Source organism: Rhinopithecus bieti, unplaced genomic scaffold (assembly GCF_001698545.2).
Source record: "Rhinopithecus bieti isolate Rb0 unplaced genomic scaffold, ASM169854v2 scaffold_27038, whole genome shotgun sequence".
NCBI lineage: Eukaryota > Metazoa > Chordata > Mammalia > Primates > Cercopithecidae > Rhinopithecus > Rhinopithecus bieti.
In genome coordinates, this window is record NW_016812221.1 from 749,721 (window position 1) to 773,029 (window position 23,309).

At 40.5% G+C, this 23,309-nt stretch overlaps 1 protein-coding gene across 1 annotated transcript in view; it reads left to right on the forward strand.

Annotated features, from left to right (window-relative positions):
• ZNF84 (zinc finger protein 84) overlaps nucleotides 1–12,134 on the forward strand; it is a 22,197-nt gene extending 10,063 nt beyond the window's left edge. The window contains 4 exon segments of the mRNA XM_017895648.1: nucleotides 2,254–2,380; nucleotides 3,056–3,151; nucleotides 9,474–9,508; nucleotides 9,511–12,134. Coding sequence (XP_017751137.1) covers nucleotides 2,254–2,380; nucleotides 3,056–3,151; nucleotides 9,474–9,508; nucleotides 9,511–11,454 — 2,202 coding nt within the window. The 3' untranslated portion in view covers nucleotides 11,455–12,134.
• Nucleotides 12,135–23,309: the final 11,175 nt, after the last annotated feature.

The following is a 23,309-nucleotide window of genomic DNA, read 5'->3' on the forward strand; positions in this document are numbered from 1 at the left end:
GTGATTTTAAGTAAACTTATACTGTATAACCATCATCACAGTCTAGTTTTAGAAGATTTTCCTCACCCCAAAACAATTTTTGTGACATTTTTGGTCAATTCCTCTTCCCACCCCAGCCTAAGACAATAATTAATTTGCTTACTCTCAGCTGGGTGCAGTGGCTCACACCTGTAATCCCAGCACTTTGGGAGGCCGAGGTGGCTGGATCACCTGATGTCAGGAGTTCGAGACCAGCCTGGCCAACATGGTGAAACCTCGTCTCTACTAAAATACAAAATTAGTCAGGCGTGGTGGCAGATGCCTGTAATCCCAGCTACTCAGGAGGCTGAGGCAGGAGAATTGCTTGAACCTGAGAGGTGGAGGTTGTAGTGATCCAAGATCAGGCCACTGCACTCCAGTCTGGGTGACAGAATAAGACTGTGTCTCAAAAACAAACAAACAGAAATTAACTGGGTGTGGTGGCGTGCACCTGTTGTTCCAGTTTCTCAGAAAGCTGAGGTGGGAGAATCACCCGAGTCCAGGAGGCAGAGGTTACAGCAAGCTATAATTGTGCCACTGCACTCCAGCCTGGGTGACAGAACAAAACTCTGTCTCAAAAAAGAAAGAAAGAAATTTGCAGTTATCTGAATTGCTGTTCCCTTTAAGTGATGTGATTTTTTTTTCTTTCTAGCCATTCATGATGTGTCTGGGTATGGATTTCCTCATGTTTATTGTCTGGCATTGACTGAACTTCTTGAATGTTTTGGTTTATATCTTTTGTCAGTTTTACAGAATATTCGGCTATCATTTCTTGAGACTTTATTTTCACCATGCTCTTTCTTTTCTCTTTCTGGGACTCCTATGACACTCACGTTAGAGTCTTTGGTATTATTTGATAGTGTCCTGAGCTCTGTTCATTTTTAAGTCATTTTCTCTCTGTTCAAAACTGACAGTTTCTATAGATCTGTCTTCAAATTCTTTGACTCAAATAGAGTGAAGCACTCCCTGCTTTTTATCCACACTGTACTCTCCTTTATTTCTTATTATAAGTTTATTTTATTTGTAAGTGCGTGTTTGCAGCCCTCTGTAAGACAGCGTGACTTTTGAAAGTATTATTTTGTTATCTTCCTTCTTGGTGTTTTTGTGTATTGGTTTGTTTTTGAGATGGGGTCTCACTCTGTCACCCAAGCTGCAGTGCAGTGGTGCAGTCACAGCTCACTGAAGCCTCGACCTCCCAGGGTCAAGCAGTCTTCCCACCTCAGCCTCCCAAGTAACTGGGACTACTGGCATGTACCACCATATCCAGCTAATATTTATATATATTTTTTGTGGAGACAAGATCTCACTATATTACTCAGTTTGGTCTCAAACTTTTGGGCTCAAGTGATCCTCCCGTGTTGGCCTCCCAAAGTGCTGGGATTATAGTTGTGAGCCACCTTGCCTATCCTATTTTCTTTCTTTGGTACTACCTCTTCCAGTGCCAAATTTGAGGTTCAGTAAATATTTTATTGGTGGTTCAGGGGGTTTAAAGTCACCTATTCCAGTTTGTGTGTCTTCTGTGAAGTTGTCAGAATCAAAATGGAGTCACTAGTGTGAATTTTTTTTTACCCCGACAGGTAGAGCTGGGGAAGCCTGTGAAAAGAGTGTTCTTACACTTGCATGCCTGATAAAAATGATCACAAAAGACTGCAAAAGCCACAGCCTTGTACAAAGGCCATTGAAGCCTTACACAAAAATACTTTTATTGGGACATCTGCCCAGCAGCTGCCTGTCCAGCTTTGGACTGGTGTCACCCTTATTATTGATCTTTGTAGCCAGGGAGAACTGTTTCAAAACAGTTATGTGATGCACCTCATTTTTTTCCTTTAAAAACCTTTGTCTGTCTTCCCATCCAAGTACTAACCAGGCTCGACCCTGCTTAGCTTCCGAGACCAGGCGCGTTGAGGGTGGTATGACTGTAGACACCTTTGTCTTTCTTTACCTCCCTGAGTACACATGTAGTTTACTGTGGCACGTGTCTTCCTATGGCAGGACTCTGTTCCCAAATAAACATCATTTTCTTCTGGAGAGCCTCTCTCTTTGTTCTTCGGGTTAATAGTTGAAAGGATGGAAGAATGCACAGTGACATTTTATCACACAAAATATGCGAAGGTAGGGACATAGTAGGCATTTTGTATAACTTGTTATGAGAATAAAGTGCTCAAACTCCAATATTTTTTTCTCACATCATACAGTGTTAACTGCTTCAGGTTTACTAGGATTGTGCTCTTACAGGAGTCATTCTCATTTGATGATTTATCTGTGGACTTCACCCAAAAAGAGTGGCAGCTCCTGGATCCCTCTCAGAAGAATTTATACAAGGATGTGATGTTGGAGAACTATAGCAGCCTAGTGTCACTGGGTAATAAAAGCTTTCTTGAGTATCTCGGACCCTGCCCAATGCATTGCCTTTTATTTTTAGTTACTGGGAAGTTTCAGAAGCCTGTAGTTAGGCTTCTGAAATTTTTAATGATTTTAGACCTGAAATTTAGATCACAGTTGCTTGGACTATGACACCAAGAAAGTATTTGGGTCTCACCTTTCAATAATGAAGTCATAAGTTTGTTATGCAGCCTCTGAAACTTAAGTAGTAATAGTTTGAGTAATAGTTTGAGCAGTAGTGGTAGCACCTAATGCATGTGACTTACTGTATGCCACATCTTATACCACGTGCTTTACGTATATCAACTCATTTAATCATCAGAGATGATGTGGCTAGTACCGTTATCCATTTTTCCTGATGAGAAAATCGAGGCCAAGAGAGGTTAAGTAGCTTTCCCAAGAGCTAACAACTATTAGATTAAAGAGCCTGGATGTAAACCCAGGCTTGCTGGCTCCAGAACCTCTGAAGTGTTTGGTGGCTTTGTCCTAGACCCTGTTAGCCACCAGGGAGACCGTTACTGTAACTTTGAGAGTTACTTACGCTGTTGAAGTACAGCTTTATCAGGCCAACTGTGATGTGACACCTTGCTCATCGCCAGAGGCCCTAAACCCCAAGCATTTGGGCTCAAGGCCTTTGTGATTTTCCCCTTAACAGGGTATGAAGTTATGAAACCAGATGTCATCTTCAAATTGGAGCAAGGAGAAGAGCCATGGGTAGGAGATGGAGAAATTCCAAGTTCAGATTCTCCAGGTGAGTGTGTGAGAACCAGGCAGATGGGAGAAAGCAGAAGTCCCATGTCATCTGGTCGGTGGTGGGTTGGCATCTCTGAAATGTGCTTTAGGGATCTCTTTTCAAAATCTCTAAACCTTCGGTGGTACCTCAGAACAATTGACATTAGCTACTCAAGTAAGTCAACGTTTAGACGTAGCTTCTTTATAGCTTAAAATGAAATGTGTCCTGCTTATCTTGGCCATGACGTTATTCTCTGTGACATCTAGGACCTTGACTTCTTGTTTGGTATTCTGTCCTCACGTGTTTAATCCCATTCAGTCCCTCCTTCCCCTGTGGTCAAAGACTCCTCCATTTGTCCATTGAAGCATCTTGATTTTGTCTTCAATTTGGGTATCTCTGATGCCCAAAAGACCACCCTCCAAAGCCCCAGTCTGTTCAGTCTCATTATATTAGAAAATGGAGCTATCATTTCTCCCAGTTTATCCTTATCCTCCCTTTTAAATTAGGTTCCTTTGTGTTTTTTTCCTACAGATTAGACATCATGAAGTATATGAATAATCCTTTTTTTTTTTTTTTTTTTTGAGACGGAGTCTCATTATGTCACCCAGACTGGAGTGCAATGGTGTGATCTCGGCTCACTACTCCACCTCCTGGGTTCAAGCAATTCTCCTGCCTCAGCCTTCCCAGCAGCTGGGACCACAGGCACATGCAACCATGCCCGGCCAATTTTTTTTGATTTTTAGTAGAGACGAGGTTTCACCATGTTGGCCAGGCTGGTCTCAAAAACTCCTGACTTCATGATTCGCCTGCTTCGGCCTCCCAAAGTGCTGGGATTACAGGCATAAGCCACTGCACATGGCCGAATAACGCCTTTCTACCATCCTTTCATGTTGTTTTAAATTTTTTTCTGTTAGGAAAGTATCTTTTTAAAGCCTTCCTTCCTCAACTTCCACTTAAAACTAGATCCATGATGTCTCATTTTTGAAGTTGTCAAATTGCTAGATAGATCCGGTTTCTAATATTTTACAAGCTACCTTAATGATGCCACCATATTTTGTTTCCTAAAGCTTCCCACACTACTCTGATCAGTTGAACCTCTTTACTCATTATCTGCTTTGTGACATTGACTTACTTCAGATTCCCTCCAAAGCAGACCCTCAGATACTTATGTGAGTGTAAGAACTTATTGGGGACATGGTCGCCACAAATGTAGTGAGAGAATGGACAAGTCAGACCATGGAAGCGCTGGGGGCATTCATGCCAGTGAAGGGTGGGCTGACGCTCCGACTCCTGCTGTGGGTGGTGGATTCTCAGTTCTGCTGAGTGCCTCTGAGGCACTGTGAGAATATTCCTCAGTCTTGACACTCTGAGGTACCAGGAAACCCAGCTATTGATGTACTAACTCCCATCTCTCATCTTGAGGTTTCCTCTGCCGCAGTAAGTATCCAGAATGTCCACGGTCCCTGTGTACAGACCAATCTTGTGCTTTCAGCTCGAGAAGGTTCTTGGGTAGAGAGCCGTGAGTACCTCCGGTAGGAATCTTGACAGTGTATGAGTGAGGCGGTGGCAGCATCTGCTACAGATTTGTAATCTTTGCTTTCAGGGACCTCCATAGTATGACACTATTGCTGCCTGTTCAGTTATTTCTTCCTTCCCCCCATTCATGGTCAGTTCCATTTAAACATTTCTCAAGTGTTTTCAGATATGTAATGTCTTGAACTTTTAATGGTATTATACTAGTGACCTAGAAATTCTTAATCCTTTCCATAGGAACTTGGTTTTCACTGCATTCATATTTGTGAAATGTTCCTTGACTACCCCAGCCTAAATTTTTCTCAGCTTTTGCTGAAGTCCCATCTGCGACCTGATCATAGTATGTATAATATTTTTTAGAACGTTGGTCCCTGAGCTTTGTTTGCACACATGGATGCAGGGGCTTATAATTAAATGTCTTCACTTTAGTTATAGAACATGTAATATTTGATAAATTTCTTTCCAAAAGCCTTGTGTTTGTTTTTATAGACAGGGTCTTGGTCTGTTGCCCAGGTTGCAGTGTAGTGGCGTGATCATAGGTCACTGCAGCCTCAAATTCCTGGGCAAAAGTGATCCTCTTGCTTCAGCCTCCTGAGTAGATGGGACTACAGGTGTGTGCCACCATGCCTGGTTTTTTGTTTTGTTTCGTTTTGTTTTTTGTTTTTTTGTTTTGTTTTATGTGGTAAGACTGGGATTTGTAATTTGAGAAACTTCTTGTCGTTTTTATGTGCCCTTTTTAGTTGAGATTCACTCACCCAGTGGGTTTAATCCTTTACTGAAAAGGATTACAAAGTAAGACCAGAAAATAAATTCCAGAAACATAGGAGTTAAGAAGATGAGACATTTGTGTTCTTTTTTAAAAAAAATTTTCAGCACATAAACACTGAACATTTGTTTTATTGCAAGGCAGTGGGGAGCTAATTATCAAGATGACACAAATGGGGACTGTGCGTCAGGGTCTCCAAGATCCCCCCATGTTCAGAGTCACTAGAAGGACTCACTGGACTCAGCATATTTGTACTTATGACTAAGATTTATTACAGTGACACTGTAAGGACACAGCTGGATCACAAATGAAAAAGGCACAGGCAGAGTCTGGAAGAACCCTTTTGCAGGCCTCCTAAGCTCTCTCCTTCCCATAAGGGTCAAAGTTTACCATCCCCCTGCAGCAAAAATGTAGTAACACATGTGTTTGATGTTTCTGCCCATTAAAGACCATTAGAGATAAGTGCCCAAGGTCTTTACTGGGAGCTGGTCCTATAGGTATTCTCTGCCTAACATGTGCTGATCATACTGTTTGTATACAGTCTCGGCATAGTAATTATCAGTTAGGAAATAGTAGGGACATTCCTGAAACCCATGTTCTCAGATGCCAGCCGAGGGCCAATCTTGCAAGCAGGACTTTCTATGGATGGTAGTTTTGGGCCTGAAGCTCTTTTCTACACAGACTACTTCAGAGAAAATAGAATATTTATTGACTTCTTTTATTTTTAAGTTATTGTGCTAGGTACTGTGGGTATAATAGAGCACTAGAGATATATATTTCCTGCTGACATAGTGTTTACTTGCTAGAGGACAGAAAAAGAACAGGGTAGTAGGTAAGCAGGAAGAAATTCAGATCCTGCTAAGTGTTATTACAGAAATAAATTAGATGAGAGAATGGGTTAGTCTGCTCAGTCTGCCATAACAAAATATCATATTCTGGGGAGCTTAAACAACAGAAATTTATTTTTCACTTTTGGAGATGGAAAGTCCAAGGTCAAGGTACCAGTTGTTTTCTGGGGAGGGCTCTCTTCCTGCCTTGTGAAGAGCCACCCTCTCACTATGTGTTCACATGGGCTTTCCCCAGTGTGTACGTGGAGAGAGAGAAAGAGATAGATAGATGTAGATGGATCTCTTGTGGGGTTTCTTTTTTCTTTTTCCTTTTTCGAGACCAGGTCTCACTCACCCAGCCTGGAGTGCAGTGGCACAATCATGGGTCACTGCAGCCTTGACCTCCTGGGCTCAAGTGATCCTCCCAAGCATCTGGGATTATAGGTGTGCACCACCACACCTAGCTAATTAAAAACAGGTTTGTTTGTTTTTTTTTGTACAGACACAGTTTCACTGTGTTGCCCAGGCTGCTCTCAAACTCGGGGGCTCAAGTAATCTGTCTGCCTCAGCCTCCCAAAGTGCTGAGATTACAGAGGTGGGCCACTGTGCCTGGCCTCATATCTATTTTTATAAAGATGATAACCCTGTTTGATCAGGGTCCTACCCTTATGACCTCATTTAATCTTATTTCCTTAGAGGTCCTATCTCCAAATACAGCCATTCTAGAAGTTCTTCTTCAGTATACAATTTTTGAGGAGATAAATTTAGTCCATAACAGAGAAAGACATGGGAAAACTAATTGTAGACATGAAAGATGTGAAATGAGCATGGAGAAGAGTGTCTCTAAAAGGAATGACAAATAAGAATATGTTAAGTCAGAAAATGGTTTAGTTACTTTTAGAAACCGAATGGAAGCCCGTGTGGCTGAGGTCAGTATGCCCGAGAGATGCAGATAAGTTGGAGAGAGTATGGGAACTAGATCATATCTCAACTTGTAGGCAACACAATGGAGTTATAATCGAGTCAAGAAATTTTGAAAAGTAAAATCTGATTTAGAATTGTGAAAGTTTATTCTCACTGCCAAGTAGAAAATGTAATTGGAAGCAGGGAAACCAATTAGCAGGGTATTTCATTGAGATAATGTGATAGTTTAGAATACAGCAGAGAAAGTGATGGAGAGAGTGGGACTATTTGGGATACACCACAAATGACCAAATATAAGGCAATTACATTTTTCTACTAGGAAAAAAAATAAAGATGGGGGAAGGCAGATGTAAATTTAAAACACATACTTAAGTATTAATAGTTCAATAATTTGATAACATTTAAAATAACATGAATGTAAGTTTAATTTATGAATGTTTCATTTTCTGCACCCATATTTTCTGATACCGTTTTATTGAAACTTCACATACATCTCAAAATTAATATGTTAGGCCTAACACAGTGTCAATTGTGGGGGCCTGCACCTGTAATCCCAGCAATTTGGGAAGCTGAAGTGGAAGGACTACTTGAGCCTAGGAGTTTGAAACCAGCCTGAGCAACATGGTGAGATCCCATCTCTACAAAAAATTCTAAAAATTACCTTGAGCATGCTGGCATGCACCTGTAGTCCCAGCTACTCAAGAGGCTGAGTTGGGAGGATCAGTTGAGCCCAGGAGTTCGAGGCTGCAGTGAGCTATAATTGCACCACTAAACTCCAGCCTGAGTGACAGGGCAAGACCCTGTCTCAAAAAAACAGAATTAATATGTTTATAGTGGAGTCTTGATTTGAACCCTTGTATTTCTCCCTCAGTTTTCCTCAATGCATTAACACCATAATCTACCAAATTGTTCAAACTCCAAACCTAAGGGTAATTCTAGATTCTCTTTTTCCCTTTATTTTCTCCATACCAAATACATGAGCAAATCTCGATTCTACCTCCACCATATAATTCTACAAATATATTACCTTCAGTTGACATTTAAATTTGTAGAATGTTTTCACATTACTGATTATCTTTCTTACCTGTAGGTACAACCTCACAAAAAATTTGAAATACAGATTTTTGTTGAAAAATGGGCCTAGCATGTTGATTTATGCCTGAAACCCCAACACTCTGGGAGAGACCAAGTCTCTTACTGGTTTGGGAAGCTAAAGTGGGAGAATTGCTCGAGCCCAGGAGTTCAGGAGCAACCTGAACAACATAGGGAGACCCCATCGCTACAAGAACAACAAAATTAGCCAGCCATGGTGGTTGCACACCTGTGTATTCTGGCTACTTGGGAGGCTTATGTAGGAGGATCTCTTGAGCCTGGGAGGTTGAGGCTGCATCATAACACTACACTTCAGTCTGGGCAACAGAGCAAGACCCTGTCTCAAAAAATACATATTTTGAAGTTCACTTATAATAGTATAAATGGTTATATCATGAGGATAATGGAAATAGAGCTATGTAACAACTGACTATCAAACTGTCAGATTATTTTTAGAATTTTAGTCTTGGGATAGTTTTAGTGAAAGTACACATGGATTTTAAAGTTCTGTGCCTGAATAGTTAAGATGAAAGATGATATGGTTTGGAAAATGTGTTGCATAAGTGACTTTCTTAATACCAACGTGAAGATGCATATGGCAAGCTTAAATAAAACTTTAGAATGAGAACCAATACGCAAAATATTTCTCATTCTTTAAGCTTGAAATGACTACCTAATTTTTCTTTCAAATATGTTCATTTTCTTCTTAGTATTTACTGCAGTGTACAGTTTTGTTGTTTTAAAAATATTATTTCTTTATCTTTTCCATTACAATGTAAATTTTATAATAACAGGAACTTATTTTTTCTCTTGTGTCTCTATACCTCACACACTACCTGGGCATAGTGTATACTCAGAAAGTATTGAGTGAATTAATTACTCAAAACATTGGGTCAAAGCTTCTTCCATCCGTTTTTCTTTGCTTCTCGTTGCTTTTCATGTGTTTTTTACATTCCCCATTTAATAAACATATTTGTCAACAATCAAAGGTGACTTAATCTCCAGTCAGTTTCCTGTTTCTGTTTTTAGTAGTTCCTTGCAATACCTAGAAGATTGTTATTATACTTGGGACTTACTTCAGACTAGGAAACTAAGCCTTAAAAGCAGCCAACCCCTCAACATAGCATTTCTAGTTTTTTTTTTTTTTTTTTTTTATTTTTAGAAAGCACACCAAACATTTTTTTTTTTCCTTTTATAGAAGTCTGGAATGTAGATGGTAACATGATGTGGCAACCAGGATATACCAAGACAAGCTTAAAATTATAAAAAGAGGTCATGAATGTGATGCATTTGGAAAAAATTTCAATCTGAATATGAACTTTGTTCCTTTAAGGAAATCAAACAACGAAGGTGACTTAGATGGATTGATTTTAAAACATCATTTAGATTTGCTTATTCCAAAAGGAGATTATGGAAAAGCAGAATCAGATGACTTCAATGTGTTTGATAATTTTTTTCTCCATTCCAAGCCTGAGGATACTGATACCTGGTTAAAGTACTATGATTGTGATAAATATAAAGAGAGCTATAAAAAGTCACAGATTATCATATATCATAGAAATCGTTTAGGGGAGAAACTCTATGAATGCAGTGAATGTAGGAAGCGCTTCAGTAAGAAACCAAGTCTCATTAAACATCAAAGCAGACATATAAGAGACATAGCCTTTGGCTGTGGTAATTGTGGCAAAACCTTTCCCCAGAAGTCTCAGTTTATTACACATCACAGAACTCACACGGGAGAAAAACCTTATAATTGTAGCCAGTGTGGGAAAGCCTTCTCCCAAAAGTCACAGCTCACATCCCATCAGCGGACACATACAGGAGAGAAACCATATGAGTGTGGCGAATGTGGGAAAGCCTTCTCCCGGAAGTCACATCTCATATCGCATTGGAGAACACACACAGGAGAGAAACCCTATGGATGCAGTGAATGTGGGAGGGCCTTTAGTGAAAAGTCCAATCTCATTAACCATCAGAGAATTCATACCGGTGAGAAACCTTTTGAATGCAGGGAGTGTGGGAAAGCCTTCAGCAGGAAGTCACAACTCGTTACACATCACAGAACTCACACAGGAACAAAACCCTTTGGATGTAGTGATTGTAGAAAAGCTTTCTTTGAGAAGTCAGAGCTTATTAGACATAAGACAATTCATACTGGAGAGAAACCCTATGAATGCAGCGAGTGTAGGAAAGCATTTAGAGAGAGGTCAAGTCTCATTAATCATCAGAGAACTCACACAGGAGAGAAACCTCATGGATGCATTCAGTGTGGGAAGGCCTTCTCCCAGAAGTCACATCTCATATCACATCAGATGACACACACAGGAGAAAAACCCTTTATATGCAATAAATGTGGGAAAGCCTTCAGCAGGAAATCACAGCTCGTTAGACATCAGAGAACTCATACGGGAGAAAAACCATATGAGTGCAGTGAGTGTGGGAAAGCTTTCAGTGAAAAATTAAGTCTCACTAATCATCAGAGAATTCATACAGGAGAGAAACCATATGTATGCAGTGAATGCGGGAAAGCCTTTTGTCAGAAGTCACATCTCATATCACATCAGAGGACACATACAGGGGAGAAACCCTATGAATGCACTGAATGTGGGAAGGCCTTTGGTGAGAAGTCAAGTCTTGCAACTCATCAGAGAACTCATACTGGAGAAAAACCGTATGAATGCAGGGACTGTGAAAAAGCTTTCTCCCAGAAATCACAGCTAAATACCCATCAGAGAATTCACACTGGAGAGAAACCCTATGAATGCAGTCTTTGTAGGAAAGCTTTTTTTGAGAAGTCGGAGCTAATTAGACATCTGAGAACTCATACAGGAGAAAAACCTTACGAATGCAATGAATGTAGAAAAGCCTTCAGGGAGAAGTCAAGTCTCATCAATCATCAGAGAATACATACAGGAGAGAAGCCTTTTGAATGCAGTGAGTGTGGCAAAGCTTTCTCTCGGAAGTCCCACCTTATACCACATCAAAGGACACATACAGGTGAGAAACCCTACGGATGCAGTGAATGTAGGAAGGCCTTCTCTCAGAAATCACAGCTGGTTAATCATCAGAGAATTCATACAGGAGAGAAGCCTTATCAATGCATTGAATGTGGGAAAGCTTTCTCACAGAAGTCACAGCTCATCAATCATCAGAGAACTCATACAGTAAAAAAATCCTAGAAATACAGTTAATAGTAGTCTTTGACATCATCTTGGACTTCAGAAAATACAATTATGATAACGTTTTTAGACAGTCACATTGTGTTATGTGTCTGTACTCCTTGAGGGTGAGAACTCTAAATGAGGTGGTATATGGAAAGCTGATCTTAACTCATAGAGTGAACCTATGAATGCAGTGCATCTCAACAACTTTTCAAACCATAGTCAAGCCTTACAGAGTAGAACATTCACAGCAAAGAAGAATCGTGCGAATATCAAAAAGCCTTCCAGAAGTCAAGTCTCCTAAGCTATTAGACATATTCCCACTGGGGATGAGGGAAAACCCCATGAATGCAGGAAATGAGGCAATATTTTTAAGAAATGACAATTCATTGTACATAAGGAAATGCCCTTAGGAATGAAGTTCTATGAAAGTACTAAATATGGGATAGTGCAACAAGTAACTAAACTATTTTGTATTTTGGAGAATTCGTATTATGGAGAATCTAACAATTTAAAGACACTGGGAACACTTGCCCCTCAGTATAGTACTGTCAAGGGAAGCCATACACTTTTTGTAGACATGGGTACCAAAAATACCCAATTCTAAGTGGTTGGCAGTTGTTCACTTTGAAGTGTGAAGTTTTAAAATATGTGAATAAAATTATGTGAATAAATTCACCATTGAAACATCTAAAAAATTTCTTAGTGGTATTTGTGGCTTATCTTCTAGTGTCACATATGTTTTGCGTTTTGAACTGACTTATAATTTAGTGTAATTGGGATTATGAAATGCATATGCCTTATAGTGCCTCTGATGTCTGTGAAGACACACTACACACCCCTGGTTTTTGTTTTTTAACAATAATATAGAAAATGGAAAGTCATGTAACATGGCTACATTAATAAGTACCTTGAGTGATAACCCATTTCTTTTTCCTTATTATAGACATACATAAGGGGTCTTTTGTTTTTACTGACCTTTCTATTCAGTAACTAAAGCCAACATTATGTAAGTCTTCTGCATCCTCAGAGTCTGAGTAACAGTTTATATAAAATAAATATGCAAAGGCAGGAACCACAGAATAACCATAGTAATATATAACTGAATGAGCAAAATAAAGATGTTTGAACTACATTACAACACCCAAACTAAATGAAATAAGGTAGTGCTGTATCAAATCTTTTTCTCAGTGAGATGCCTCCATATATTTTATATATATCTGTGTATCTTAAGTGATATGTAACCCAAATACCACTATTTTAATTTACTGTGATTAAAGTATCATGGATATTTTGTGGTACTATTATGCTCTTTGTGTTGCATAAAATATCTTGTAAAAAATTAGATGAATAAATGAATTATTAAAAAATCACATTTCTGAAGATGTAAAGTATTAGGGAATTTTATGCTGGAAAAACATTTTTGACATTCAAAGAAGCCTATTTTCTAACAAATTTCTGTGGTCACTGGAAAAGTACATATGATCCTGAACTTACAGTGGGGTTACATCCCAATAAACCCATTGTAAGTTGAAAACATTGTAAGTCGAAAATGCATTTAATACACCCAACCTACCAAACATCATAGCTTAGCGTAGCCTACCTTAAACATTCTCAGAACACATTCTAATGCATCGTCTATTTTATCAAAAGGTGTTGAATATCTGATGTAATTATTGAATACTGAAAGTGAAAAATAGTAGTTGTATGGATACCATTGTAATGTTGAGAAACTGTAAGTCACATCCTCTTAAGTCAGGAACTATCTGTTTTAGGAAACAAGATTTCCATTTTATCATTTGAAATGTATTTGACTTTCTTTCACTAGTTGCATTATCCCCATGGAAAACTTCACATTGAGAACTTACAGTATTTAAGTATACTTCCGTAAAAATGCATGAACCATCCCTTAGCTAAGTAAGGATTTTGTAATGTTCTCTCAATGTTGCTTGACAAAGTTAATATTTTTTGTATGCTGATGAAATTTAGAAAAGTCCAATATTGAGCTTGATTGCAAACTTAGAAAAAATCAAGGCTTCACCTTTTATGTTCAAATTGTTGTATCAGTATGATATTTTGCACCTTTACCGTGAACGGTATTTTCTCCTTTAATTATTGATTTTGCAACATTTTGGGAAAGTTGGAATTTTAAATAAATGAGAATAATTTTCTAAACCAGCATACCAATTCAACAGCCAAATAATTCTGTCTTTTCGTGCTATAATTTTAAAGCATCTAATTTTCCAACTTTTTATTTGTACTCAAGTGTATGAACTTCCTGGCTGGGCATGATGGCTCACGCCTGTAATCCCAGCACTTTGGGAGGCTGAGGAGGGTGGATCACTTGAGGTCAGGAATTCAAGACCAACATGTTCATGGCCAACATGGTGAAACCCTGTCTTTACTAAAAATTGGCTGGGCATGGTGGCTCATGCCTGTAGTCCAAGCACTTTGGGAGGCTGAGGCAGGTGAATCATGAGGTCAGGAGATTGAGACTATCCTGGCTAACACGGCGATACCCCGTCTCTACTAAAAATACAAAAAATTAGCCAGGCATGGTGGCGGGCGCCTGTAGTCCCAGCTACTTGGGAGGCTGAGGCAGGAAAATGGTGTGAACCCGGGAGGCAGAGTTTGCAGTGAGCTGAGATTGCGCCACTGCACTCCAACCTGGGCGACAGAGCAAGACTCTGTCTCGAAAAAAAAAAAATTAGCTGGGTGTGGTGGCATGTGCCTGTAATCCCAGTTACTTGGGAGGCTGAGGCAGGAGAATCACTTGAACCCGAGAGGTGGAGGTTGCAGTGAGCCAAGATGGCACCACTGCACTCCAGCCTGGGCAACAGAGCTAGACTCTGTCTCAAAAAAAAAAAGAAAAAAAAAAACTTCCTACTTTTTAATATCTCAAAGTCATTTTACTAGATGTGGGAGACCAACTAATGCAAATGAACAGTTAGAAGGAGATGTTGTACTTTGTGATTTTTGTCCTATTTTTTTCTTTCCATCTATCATTCTCTTTCCAGTCCCAGAGATTGATTCATTAGGTCTTGGAAATTCTAGATTATTCTATTAACTGTTAAGCAGTTAAACCTGATACTTCCTACACTCGATAACAGAACTTCAACATTAACCTATTGATTGAATGCCCAAGAACAAACATTTTTTCTAAACATCAGGTGTTATGGGGAGGATTGACACTGACAATAGAGGTCTAGTTAAGAACTGATGCAGAGGTTCAAATACATTGTGCAGTAGTCACTAGAACTCACCTTCTAAAGTGTCATGAGAGCTCTGATTCTAAAATTAGAGATTTTTTAGTGTGTTTTTGAAATTACCTTGTAAACCACAAAACTATGTCTCTGCATTGTCCCTTATTGGTTCCTACCACAAATTCTACATCAAGAAGAAAGTTTTAAAGTTAGAGTGGATTTATTTTTGATTTTATGGAGCACAATAAGGTACATTGAAATAGCATACTAAAGGAGGCCAAATACAGGAAGCATCCCCTTTTCTTGTTCTCTTACTGCCCAGATTTTCCCACTGACCTGGAATTGTGCACAGTTCTACAAAGGATAATTTACATTGTTTTCCTTTTACTAAGTAGTAGGTTTTCCTTAAGGTCCAGAATGAATTTTGAGGCCTGTACCAGGATTGCCTTCTGTGTAGCTTTTCCTTGCAGGATCTGACATCATTATCTATGGGTCCATATATTTGTGATACTTTGGTTTCAGGAACATCTGTTAGAATGTTGACATAAAATGCACCCACAGAATGCCAGATTTATCAAAAGTAACTTTCTAGCAAAATCTACAGCAGTGGCATTTGGAATCTACATTTGAGACCTTCTCAGTCATTCCAGCAATCTATGTCCAGGTTGTCAATTTCAGAGGTCTTATTAATGTCTATACAGATACCAATAAGCTTTCAGATGCTCAACACCTACCCGTGGCCTAACTGCTGATAAACTTAACCAATCATAACCCTTGCAGATGCATGCATGTTTTCTGCACCTTGCTATCATTTTTCAGCCCATTTTTCTTTCTTTCTTTTTTTTTTTCTTTTGAGACGGAGTCTTGCTCTGTCACCCGGGCTGGAGTGCAGTGGCCGGATCTCAGCTCACTGCAAGCTCCGCCTCCCGGGTTCACGCCATTCTCCTGCCTCAGCCTCCCGAGTAGCTGGGACTACAGGCGCCCGCCACCTCGCCCGGCTAGTTTTTTGTATTTTAGTAGAGACGGGGTTTCACCGGGTTAGCCAGGATGGTCTTGATCTCCTGACCTCATGAACCGCCCGTCTCGGCCTCCCAAAGTGCTGGGATTACAGGCTTGAGCCACCGTGCCCGGCCTCAGCCCATTTTTCGCATGTATACATAGTGATTATTTTTAAATACAACCCTGATTACACATGCCTCGTTGAAATATCGTGTGGCTTATTGTGGACTTAAAGTGTAATATTCTGCTTATGGTATGCAAGGACTTTTGTACAAACCAATGCCTGCCTATCCACTGTCATTTCTGAAAACTTTTTCCTCCTATGCAATATTTTCTGGCCTTTGTGAACAACTTGTAGTTCCTTGAGATTTCTCTTATTGCTTACGTTTTTGCAAATCTGCAATTGAAATGCCCTTGTTCCTTGTTAATGCCTATTGAATCTATATGAACCTGTACGTGTGTTTCTCACTGTGATAATATAACCATTGCATGTTTTATCTTTTCCACTAGAAAGCTTCTAGAAAGCTAGGACTATCTTTTTGTCTATGTAATTTTAGCATCACAAGCTATATTTAAATGTGGGTGCAGTGAGTGGCTGTTTTCTGCCACATGGAGAAACATGGTCTGCAGTGAGAGAGAAGAATGAAGCCATCATAGAAGCAAAACCAATAAAGAGTCCTTATTGTGTTCCAGTACCTGGTTCTTCCGGTCTTCGCGTCCAGGTCCACCTCTGCCCTTTTCATGCCTTGATTGTTGAATTCTTCTGTGAGATACTCCAAATATCCTAATAAATTCTCATGTTTGCTTCATCTGGCTCAAGTTGTGTTTGTTACAACCCAAATATTTCTAACAGGAAATCAGGCTATGTTGTAACTTGTTCTCTGGATGTGGTTACAGAGAAGTTTGGGTGCAAGATGTCTATTGAGGATCAACAGCTGTGAAATGATCGAAGAAGTAAGAAAACATTGAGCTGAAGAAGAATTCAATTTGCACTGCATTGGAGCCAGCAGGGAACTCTGGAACATGTACTGCCCATTGGAGTGCCTCGTGTTGAACCAAGATGGCCAGGCCCTTATAACCCTGTGTTGCTCACCCCATCACCCAGACTCAGGCTGCCCTGGGAAGGAAGCAACCTTAGGTGAAGCAGCTCTTTTCTTAGGTGATGTTGCTATTTTCTTAGGTGAAGCAGCTCATTTCAGCTGAGGCCAGCTTCACAAGTGGAGGCTCTCTGCTGATGACTCTCCCTGCCCTGGGCAAGTCCCACCTTGAGGAGAGATCTGAGTCATAATGCACGTTTGTGATCACAGTCCATCCTTCCCACCGCTTAGATCCCCTTGTCTATGTTACATTTGGGAAGCTGCTGCTCTAGGATTCTGGTGGGGCTCTCTCTGAGGAGAGACTAAGAGAAGATTCGTAGGACAAACCACAGCCCCTAATGTTGCAGTTGCTGTCTGTATCATTCACTGTAGATTCTCATCACACTCTGTTAGCACCTCTGTGGACATAAGTGGCTTTCGTGGTAGCTTGTCCCAGACCCTTATTCCTGAGGGGGTCAGAGCCCTGTTCACCATGTCCTTTTCAGATCCAAGTTGCTGTATTTGTCCATTTACATCACAATGGGGCAAGGAAGTTCAAGGAGGCACCTAGGTGGACCACCTGAGTTCCACTCCTTTTTTCTCCTGCCCTGTTGTGTAAGCAGCCATACCTTCTGATGATCAGTGTCAATGCCCCAGCAAAGAGTGGCTTTTCTGGCATGCTGGTCCCTGGACACAGGAGTACAAAGTTCCATGCTGTATCTGTAGTTTGTAATTTAGAACACTCACTCTGTCCTCTGGTGGAAAGTGCCCCCTTTGGGACTAATCCTTCATGTTTGACCTTTATACAGTGCTGTGTTTTCAAAGAGGACACATGGGTTTGGGTACCGCAGTGTGGAAGCAGGAAGATTACAGATGATCCTCTGGGGGAACCTTGTGCTTCCCGTAACCAGAACTCTGGGGTTGCGAGAGTTAATATTGCCCTGGGAGCAAAACTGTAGTTATACCATTGTCCATTTCATGTATATTGTTTGTTTTTTGTCTTTGTTTTTGTTTTGAGATGGAGTCTCGCTCTGTCGCCCAGGCTGGAGTGCAGTGGCGCGATCTCGGCTCACTGCAAGCTCCACCTCCCGGGTTCATGCCATTCTCCTGCCTCTGCCTCCCGAGTAACTGGGACTACAGGTGCCCACCACCACGCCCGGCTAATTTTTTTGTATTTTTAGTGGAGACGGGGTTTCACCGCGTTAGCCAGGATGGGCTCTATCTCCTGACTTCATGATCCACCCACCTCAGCCTTTCAAAGTGCTAGGATTACAGGCGTCAGCCACCGTGCCCAGCTGTGTATATTGTTCATTTCATTGCCCACTTCATTTCACTTGATATGAATGCAAACATTTATCCTTTTTTCTGAATCAGGATGTAAAAAAATGCATTTACTGGATCAGTAGCCATGTACCATGTATCTGAGGCTGTGTTAATCTCTTCTAGTGGAAATATCACATCTGGCCTAATGGCTGTGATCAGGACTACTACTCAGTTGAGCTTGAAGTTGAATTGCAGTTGTGAGTAGTTTTTACTAGAGAGATGATGGGAACCATCACTCCTAAATCTTTTGTAGCCTGAAATGTGACTCTAATCTCTACTATTCCCACAGAGATTGTTCTTATTTACTATCTTGGGTGGATTGTAGTTTGAGGCTCCCACATGGCCTTTCCTGCCAGGATAGTTTTTTTTTCTGCAAGCCAAGGACCTAATGCCACTTGTGATACAGCAGGTGTGAGCTGCTTTTTGTGCAGCCAAATGCCCTCTTTCACAGCTGCAATCAATTGTCTATTATTTGGCCTCAACTGTTTGTTACCTTTATGTAGAGCATCAGTGGCTTTTAGCAGTAGCCACTGTATTAGTCCATTCTCATACTGCTATAAAGAAATACCCCAGATTGGGTAATTTATAAAGAAAAAGAGGTTTAATGAACTCAGAGTGTCACGTGACTGGGAACGCCTGACAATCATGACGCAAGGTGAAGGAGGAGCAAAGACACATCTTACATGGTGACAGGAAGGAGAGCATGTACAGAGGAACTGCCCTTTATAAAACCATCAGACCTCATGAGATTCACTATCACAAGAACAGCATGGGAAAAACCCATCTCCATGATTCAGTTACCTTCCCTGGGTCCCTCCTGTGACACAAGGAGATGATGGGGGCTACAACTCAATATGAGGTTTGGATGGGGACACAGCCAAACCATATCAGCTACTGAAACCTGTTATTTAATAATAATCTCCTAAGTTCAAACATCTGTTACATAACAGAGGTGCTGCCTCTTAATTTACTATTGGTGAACTATTTAATGATTGAACCACCTCCTTATGCCAGGGCCTCTTTGTGCTCCACCTGCCACAGTGGTGGGGTTTGTATGTAAGCTGGATAATGAGTAATCCAGTTCCAAAACTTTGGCCCATCCTTTGCTATTTTGGAGCACCTCAATAATGGTACAAGCTGCAATCCATTGGGTTTTCTGAAAGTCGACTCTGAGATATACTTTGGAGGTATTCACTGTAGATCAGTATCTGTGAAAGGAAAGAGAAGGAAGTAGGATTAAGCAAAAGAAAAAGTTAAACTGCAATGCAGATCCTACAAAACTGCTCCCAACTCAGAATGGATCTCTGTGGTGAGTGTTGCCTGACAGGGTTCAGGTGTCAGGCAAGCGTGGTCTAGTCTGTGTTCATACCTCTTTCAGTCACTGAATACAGCCTGACCTGGGAAGCGGGGTGACTTTGGACGAAGCTCTTCTGCAGCAAAGGCTGACCATGAAGGGCTTGACAGGTGAGGGCTGTCTGCTAACTGAACTTCCCACACTTGTACTACAAGCCTTTCCTTGAAGGGAGATAGAAACAGCACATCCTCATGCCTACTAAGGCACACTGCCCCACATTTGATGGTCTCAAATACAACCTTCCCTTACACTAGAAAATCTTATTTCATTGACTAAGTCAACGTTTTAAAAGTAAAGGCTAACTTCCAAATTCTCTCTAGAGGAAATTCAGGTGAAAAGATCACTGAACTAAGGACTCCTACAATAACCATCCAGTGTAGGATAGGTCTGTGTGAAAAGAATGGCCACATTATGGGAATAAGGGCAAAATTACATGGCATAAAATTGTATGTTTTTTAAAAAATATAAAGACATTCTCTGAAGTTACTGATGTGACTTGCATGCAGGAGGATATTTCAAATGATGATGTATAAAATTTTCGGATCAACTGAGCTTCACAAACCAGGATGGCTGCATTTGGTGTCTGAGATGGTTTATAAGCCTTCTCAATGTGATGAGAAACATGTAAGCTGCGATATCCGTTTTTATAGCCCAGTTTATATCCTTTGGCTTGAGAGTTACCAGGGACACTGTCTTAACACACAAGTAGCTGAATATTCAGTTCTGCTGTTTGGGTTTTTCTGAATCTCTATACTAATTAGTAGGCTGAATGGCTCCCTCAAGATGTTGGCATATGAATTCGTGGAACCTATAAATATGTTACCTTACATAGTAAAAGGGACTTTGCAGATGTGATTAAGTTAATAATTATTAAATTGAGAGATTATCCTAGATAATCTGGGTGGACTAGATGTAATCACCAGTGTCTTTATAAGAGGAAGGCAAAGGAATATTTGGCTACAGAGATGTCAGAGTGATTCAGTATGAGAAAGACTTGGCCGGTCATTGCTGGTTTTGAGGATGGAGGAAGAAACCACAAGCCAAGCAATCAGGGTGGCCTGTAGAAGCTGGAAAAGGCAAGGAAACAGATTCCTCCCTACAGCCTACGGAAGGAATGCACCCCTGCTTACACCATGGTTTTTGCCTAGTGAAACTGATGTCAAAATTCCAATTTAAGAACTGTAAGATAACAGTTTTGTGTAGTTTTGAGCTATGTGTTGCAACTTGTCATAACATTGATGAACTAATGCAGTGATATGAATCTTAATGAGCTTATTCATTTAGTGAGTCCTTTTGTCACATTAAACTGTGTTCTTTCCCTACCTTACATTGGCTACAAAGAAAGAACACCCAACTGAAGAGACAATCAAGTTTTATTCAGTGGCCAAAGAATGGAGAATGGGAGCTCACGCCTGTAATCCTAGCACTTTGGGAACCCGAGGCGGGTGGATTGCTTGAGCTCAGGAATTCAAGACCAACCTGGGCAACGTGGTGAAACCCAATCTCTACTAAAATACAAAAAATTAGCCAGGCATGATGGCACACGCCTATAATCCCAACTACTGGGGAGGCTGAGACAGGAGAATCACTTGAACCTGGGAGGTGGAAGTTGCAGTGAGCCAAGATCGTGCCATTGCACTCCAGCCTGGGTGACAGAGTGAGCCTCCGTCAAAAAAAAAAAAAGTTGTCTTAGACTTCAGGCTTAACCAATATACTTCTCTGAAACAAATAAAGACGGCTGTGGGTCAGGGCTCTGATAACCATGAAACAAGGGTCAGGATTGGTATGCAGACTTAAATTGATGCCCTCCCGCACTGACTAAATCTCTAGTGATTTTGAGTCATCCCTTTCTATCTGGTGCAGAGCAGGAAACAGTTATAAATGGAGATTTACCTTCCTGATGATATCTTACAATAAAATTTTAAAACAATAAATAGGCCAGGCGCAGTGGCTCACGCCTGTAGTCCCAGCACTTTGGGAGGCTGAAGCGAGCAGATCACGAGGTCAGATTGAGACCATCCTGGTCAACATGGTGAAACCCCGTCTCTACTAAAAATACAAAAAATTAGCCGGGCATGGTGGTGGGTGCCTGTAGTCCCAGCTACTCGGGAGGCTGGGGTAGGAGAATGGCGTGAACCCAGGAGGTGGAGCTTGCAGTGAGCTGAGATCACGCCACTGCACTCCAGCCTGGGAGACAGAGCAAGGCTCCATCTCAAAAATAAATAAATAAATAAAGATTTCCTTTATAGATAATATCTCTTACAAAAGTATAACTTCTCAGAGCATCTCATATGTCTGCAGTTTTTCCAAATAATACCTCAAAATATGCCAAAAAGGCATATTTTGGAGCAACATGTCCTGGACCCCATTGTTATTTACATCTACCATTTGCCTTCTGAAGAAGGCAAGGACCTGATAAGGACTTTAGAAATATGGAGTTGGAATTGTAAATTATCTTTGCCCTCTGAAAGTTTGCCCTCTCAAGTCTGCTTAAATAAGCTCTCAGTAGACGGACTGATAAGAAAAGCACACAAAGTTATTATTTTTTATTTTCCTATTATTTTTTAACTTTTATTTTAGTTTCACGGGTACATATGCAGATTTGTTATACAGGTAAACTTCTGTCATGGGGGTTTGGTTTACAGATTATTTCATCACCCAGGTACTAAGCATAATACCTGAAAGGTATTTTTTCTCATCCTCTCCCTCCTCCCATACTCCACCATCAAATAGGCTGCAGTGTCTGTTGTTCCCCTCTTGGTGTCCATGTATTCTTGTTATATACCTCCTATTTGTAAGTGAGAACATACAATATTTAGTTTTCTGTTCCTGTGTTAATTTGCTAAGGATAATGTTCTCCAGCTCTATCCATGTTGCTGCAAAGGACATAATCTCATTCTTTTTTATGGCTGTATGGTGTATATGTACCACATTTTCTTTATCCAATATACCATTGGTGGGCATTTAGTTGATTCTGTCTCTTTGCTATTGTGAATAGTGCTGCAGTGAACACATTTGTGCACGTGTCTTTTGATAGAATACTGTCTATTCCTTTGGGTATGCCCAATAATGGGATTACTGGGTCAAATGGTAATTCTATTTTTAGTTTATTGAGGAATCACCACACTGCTTTCCACAATGGCTGAGCTAATTTACATTCCCATCAGCAGTGTATAGGTGTTTCCTTTTCTCTGCAACTTTGCCAGCATCTGTTATTTTTTTATTTTTAATAATATCCATTCTGACTGGTATGAGATGGTATCTTATTGTGGTTTTGATTTGCATTTCTTTAATGATCAGTGATGTCGAACTTTCTTTTGAGACGGAGTCTTGCTCTGTTGCCCAGGCTGGAGTGCAGTGGTGTGATCTCGGCTCATTGCAAGCTCCACCTCCTGGGTTCACACCATTCTCCTGCCTCAGCCTCCTGAGTAGCTGGGACTAAAGGTGCCTGCCACCATGCCCGGTTAATTTTTTGTATTTTTAGTAGAGACAGGGTTTCACTGTGTTAGCCAGGATGGTCTTGATCTCCTGACCTCATGATCCACCCACCTCAGCCTCCCAAAGTGCTGGGATTACAGGCGTGAGCCACCATGCCCAGCCATGTCGAGCATTTTTAAATATGCTTTTGGCCACATGTGTGTCTTCTTTTGAAAAGTGTTCATGTTCTTTGCCTATTTTTAAAGAGACATTATTTGTTTTTTGGATGTAAATTTGTTTAAGTTCCTTATAGGTTCTAAATATTAGACCTTTGTCTGAAGCATCACTTGCAAATATTTTCTCCCATTCCTTAGATTGTCTGTTCACTCTGTTGATAGTTTTTTTTGTTGTACCAACAAGCTCTTATAGTTTAATTATATCCCATTTGTCAATGTTTGCTTTTGTTGCAATTGCTTTTGGTGTCTTTGTCATGAAATCATT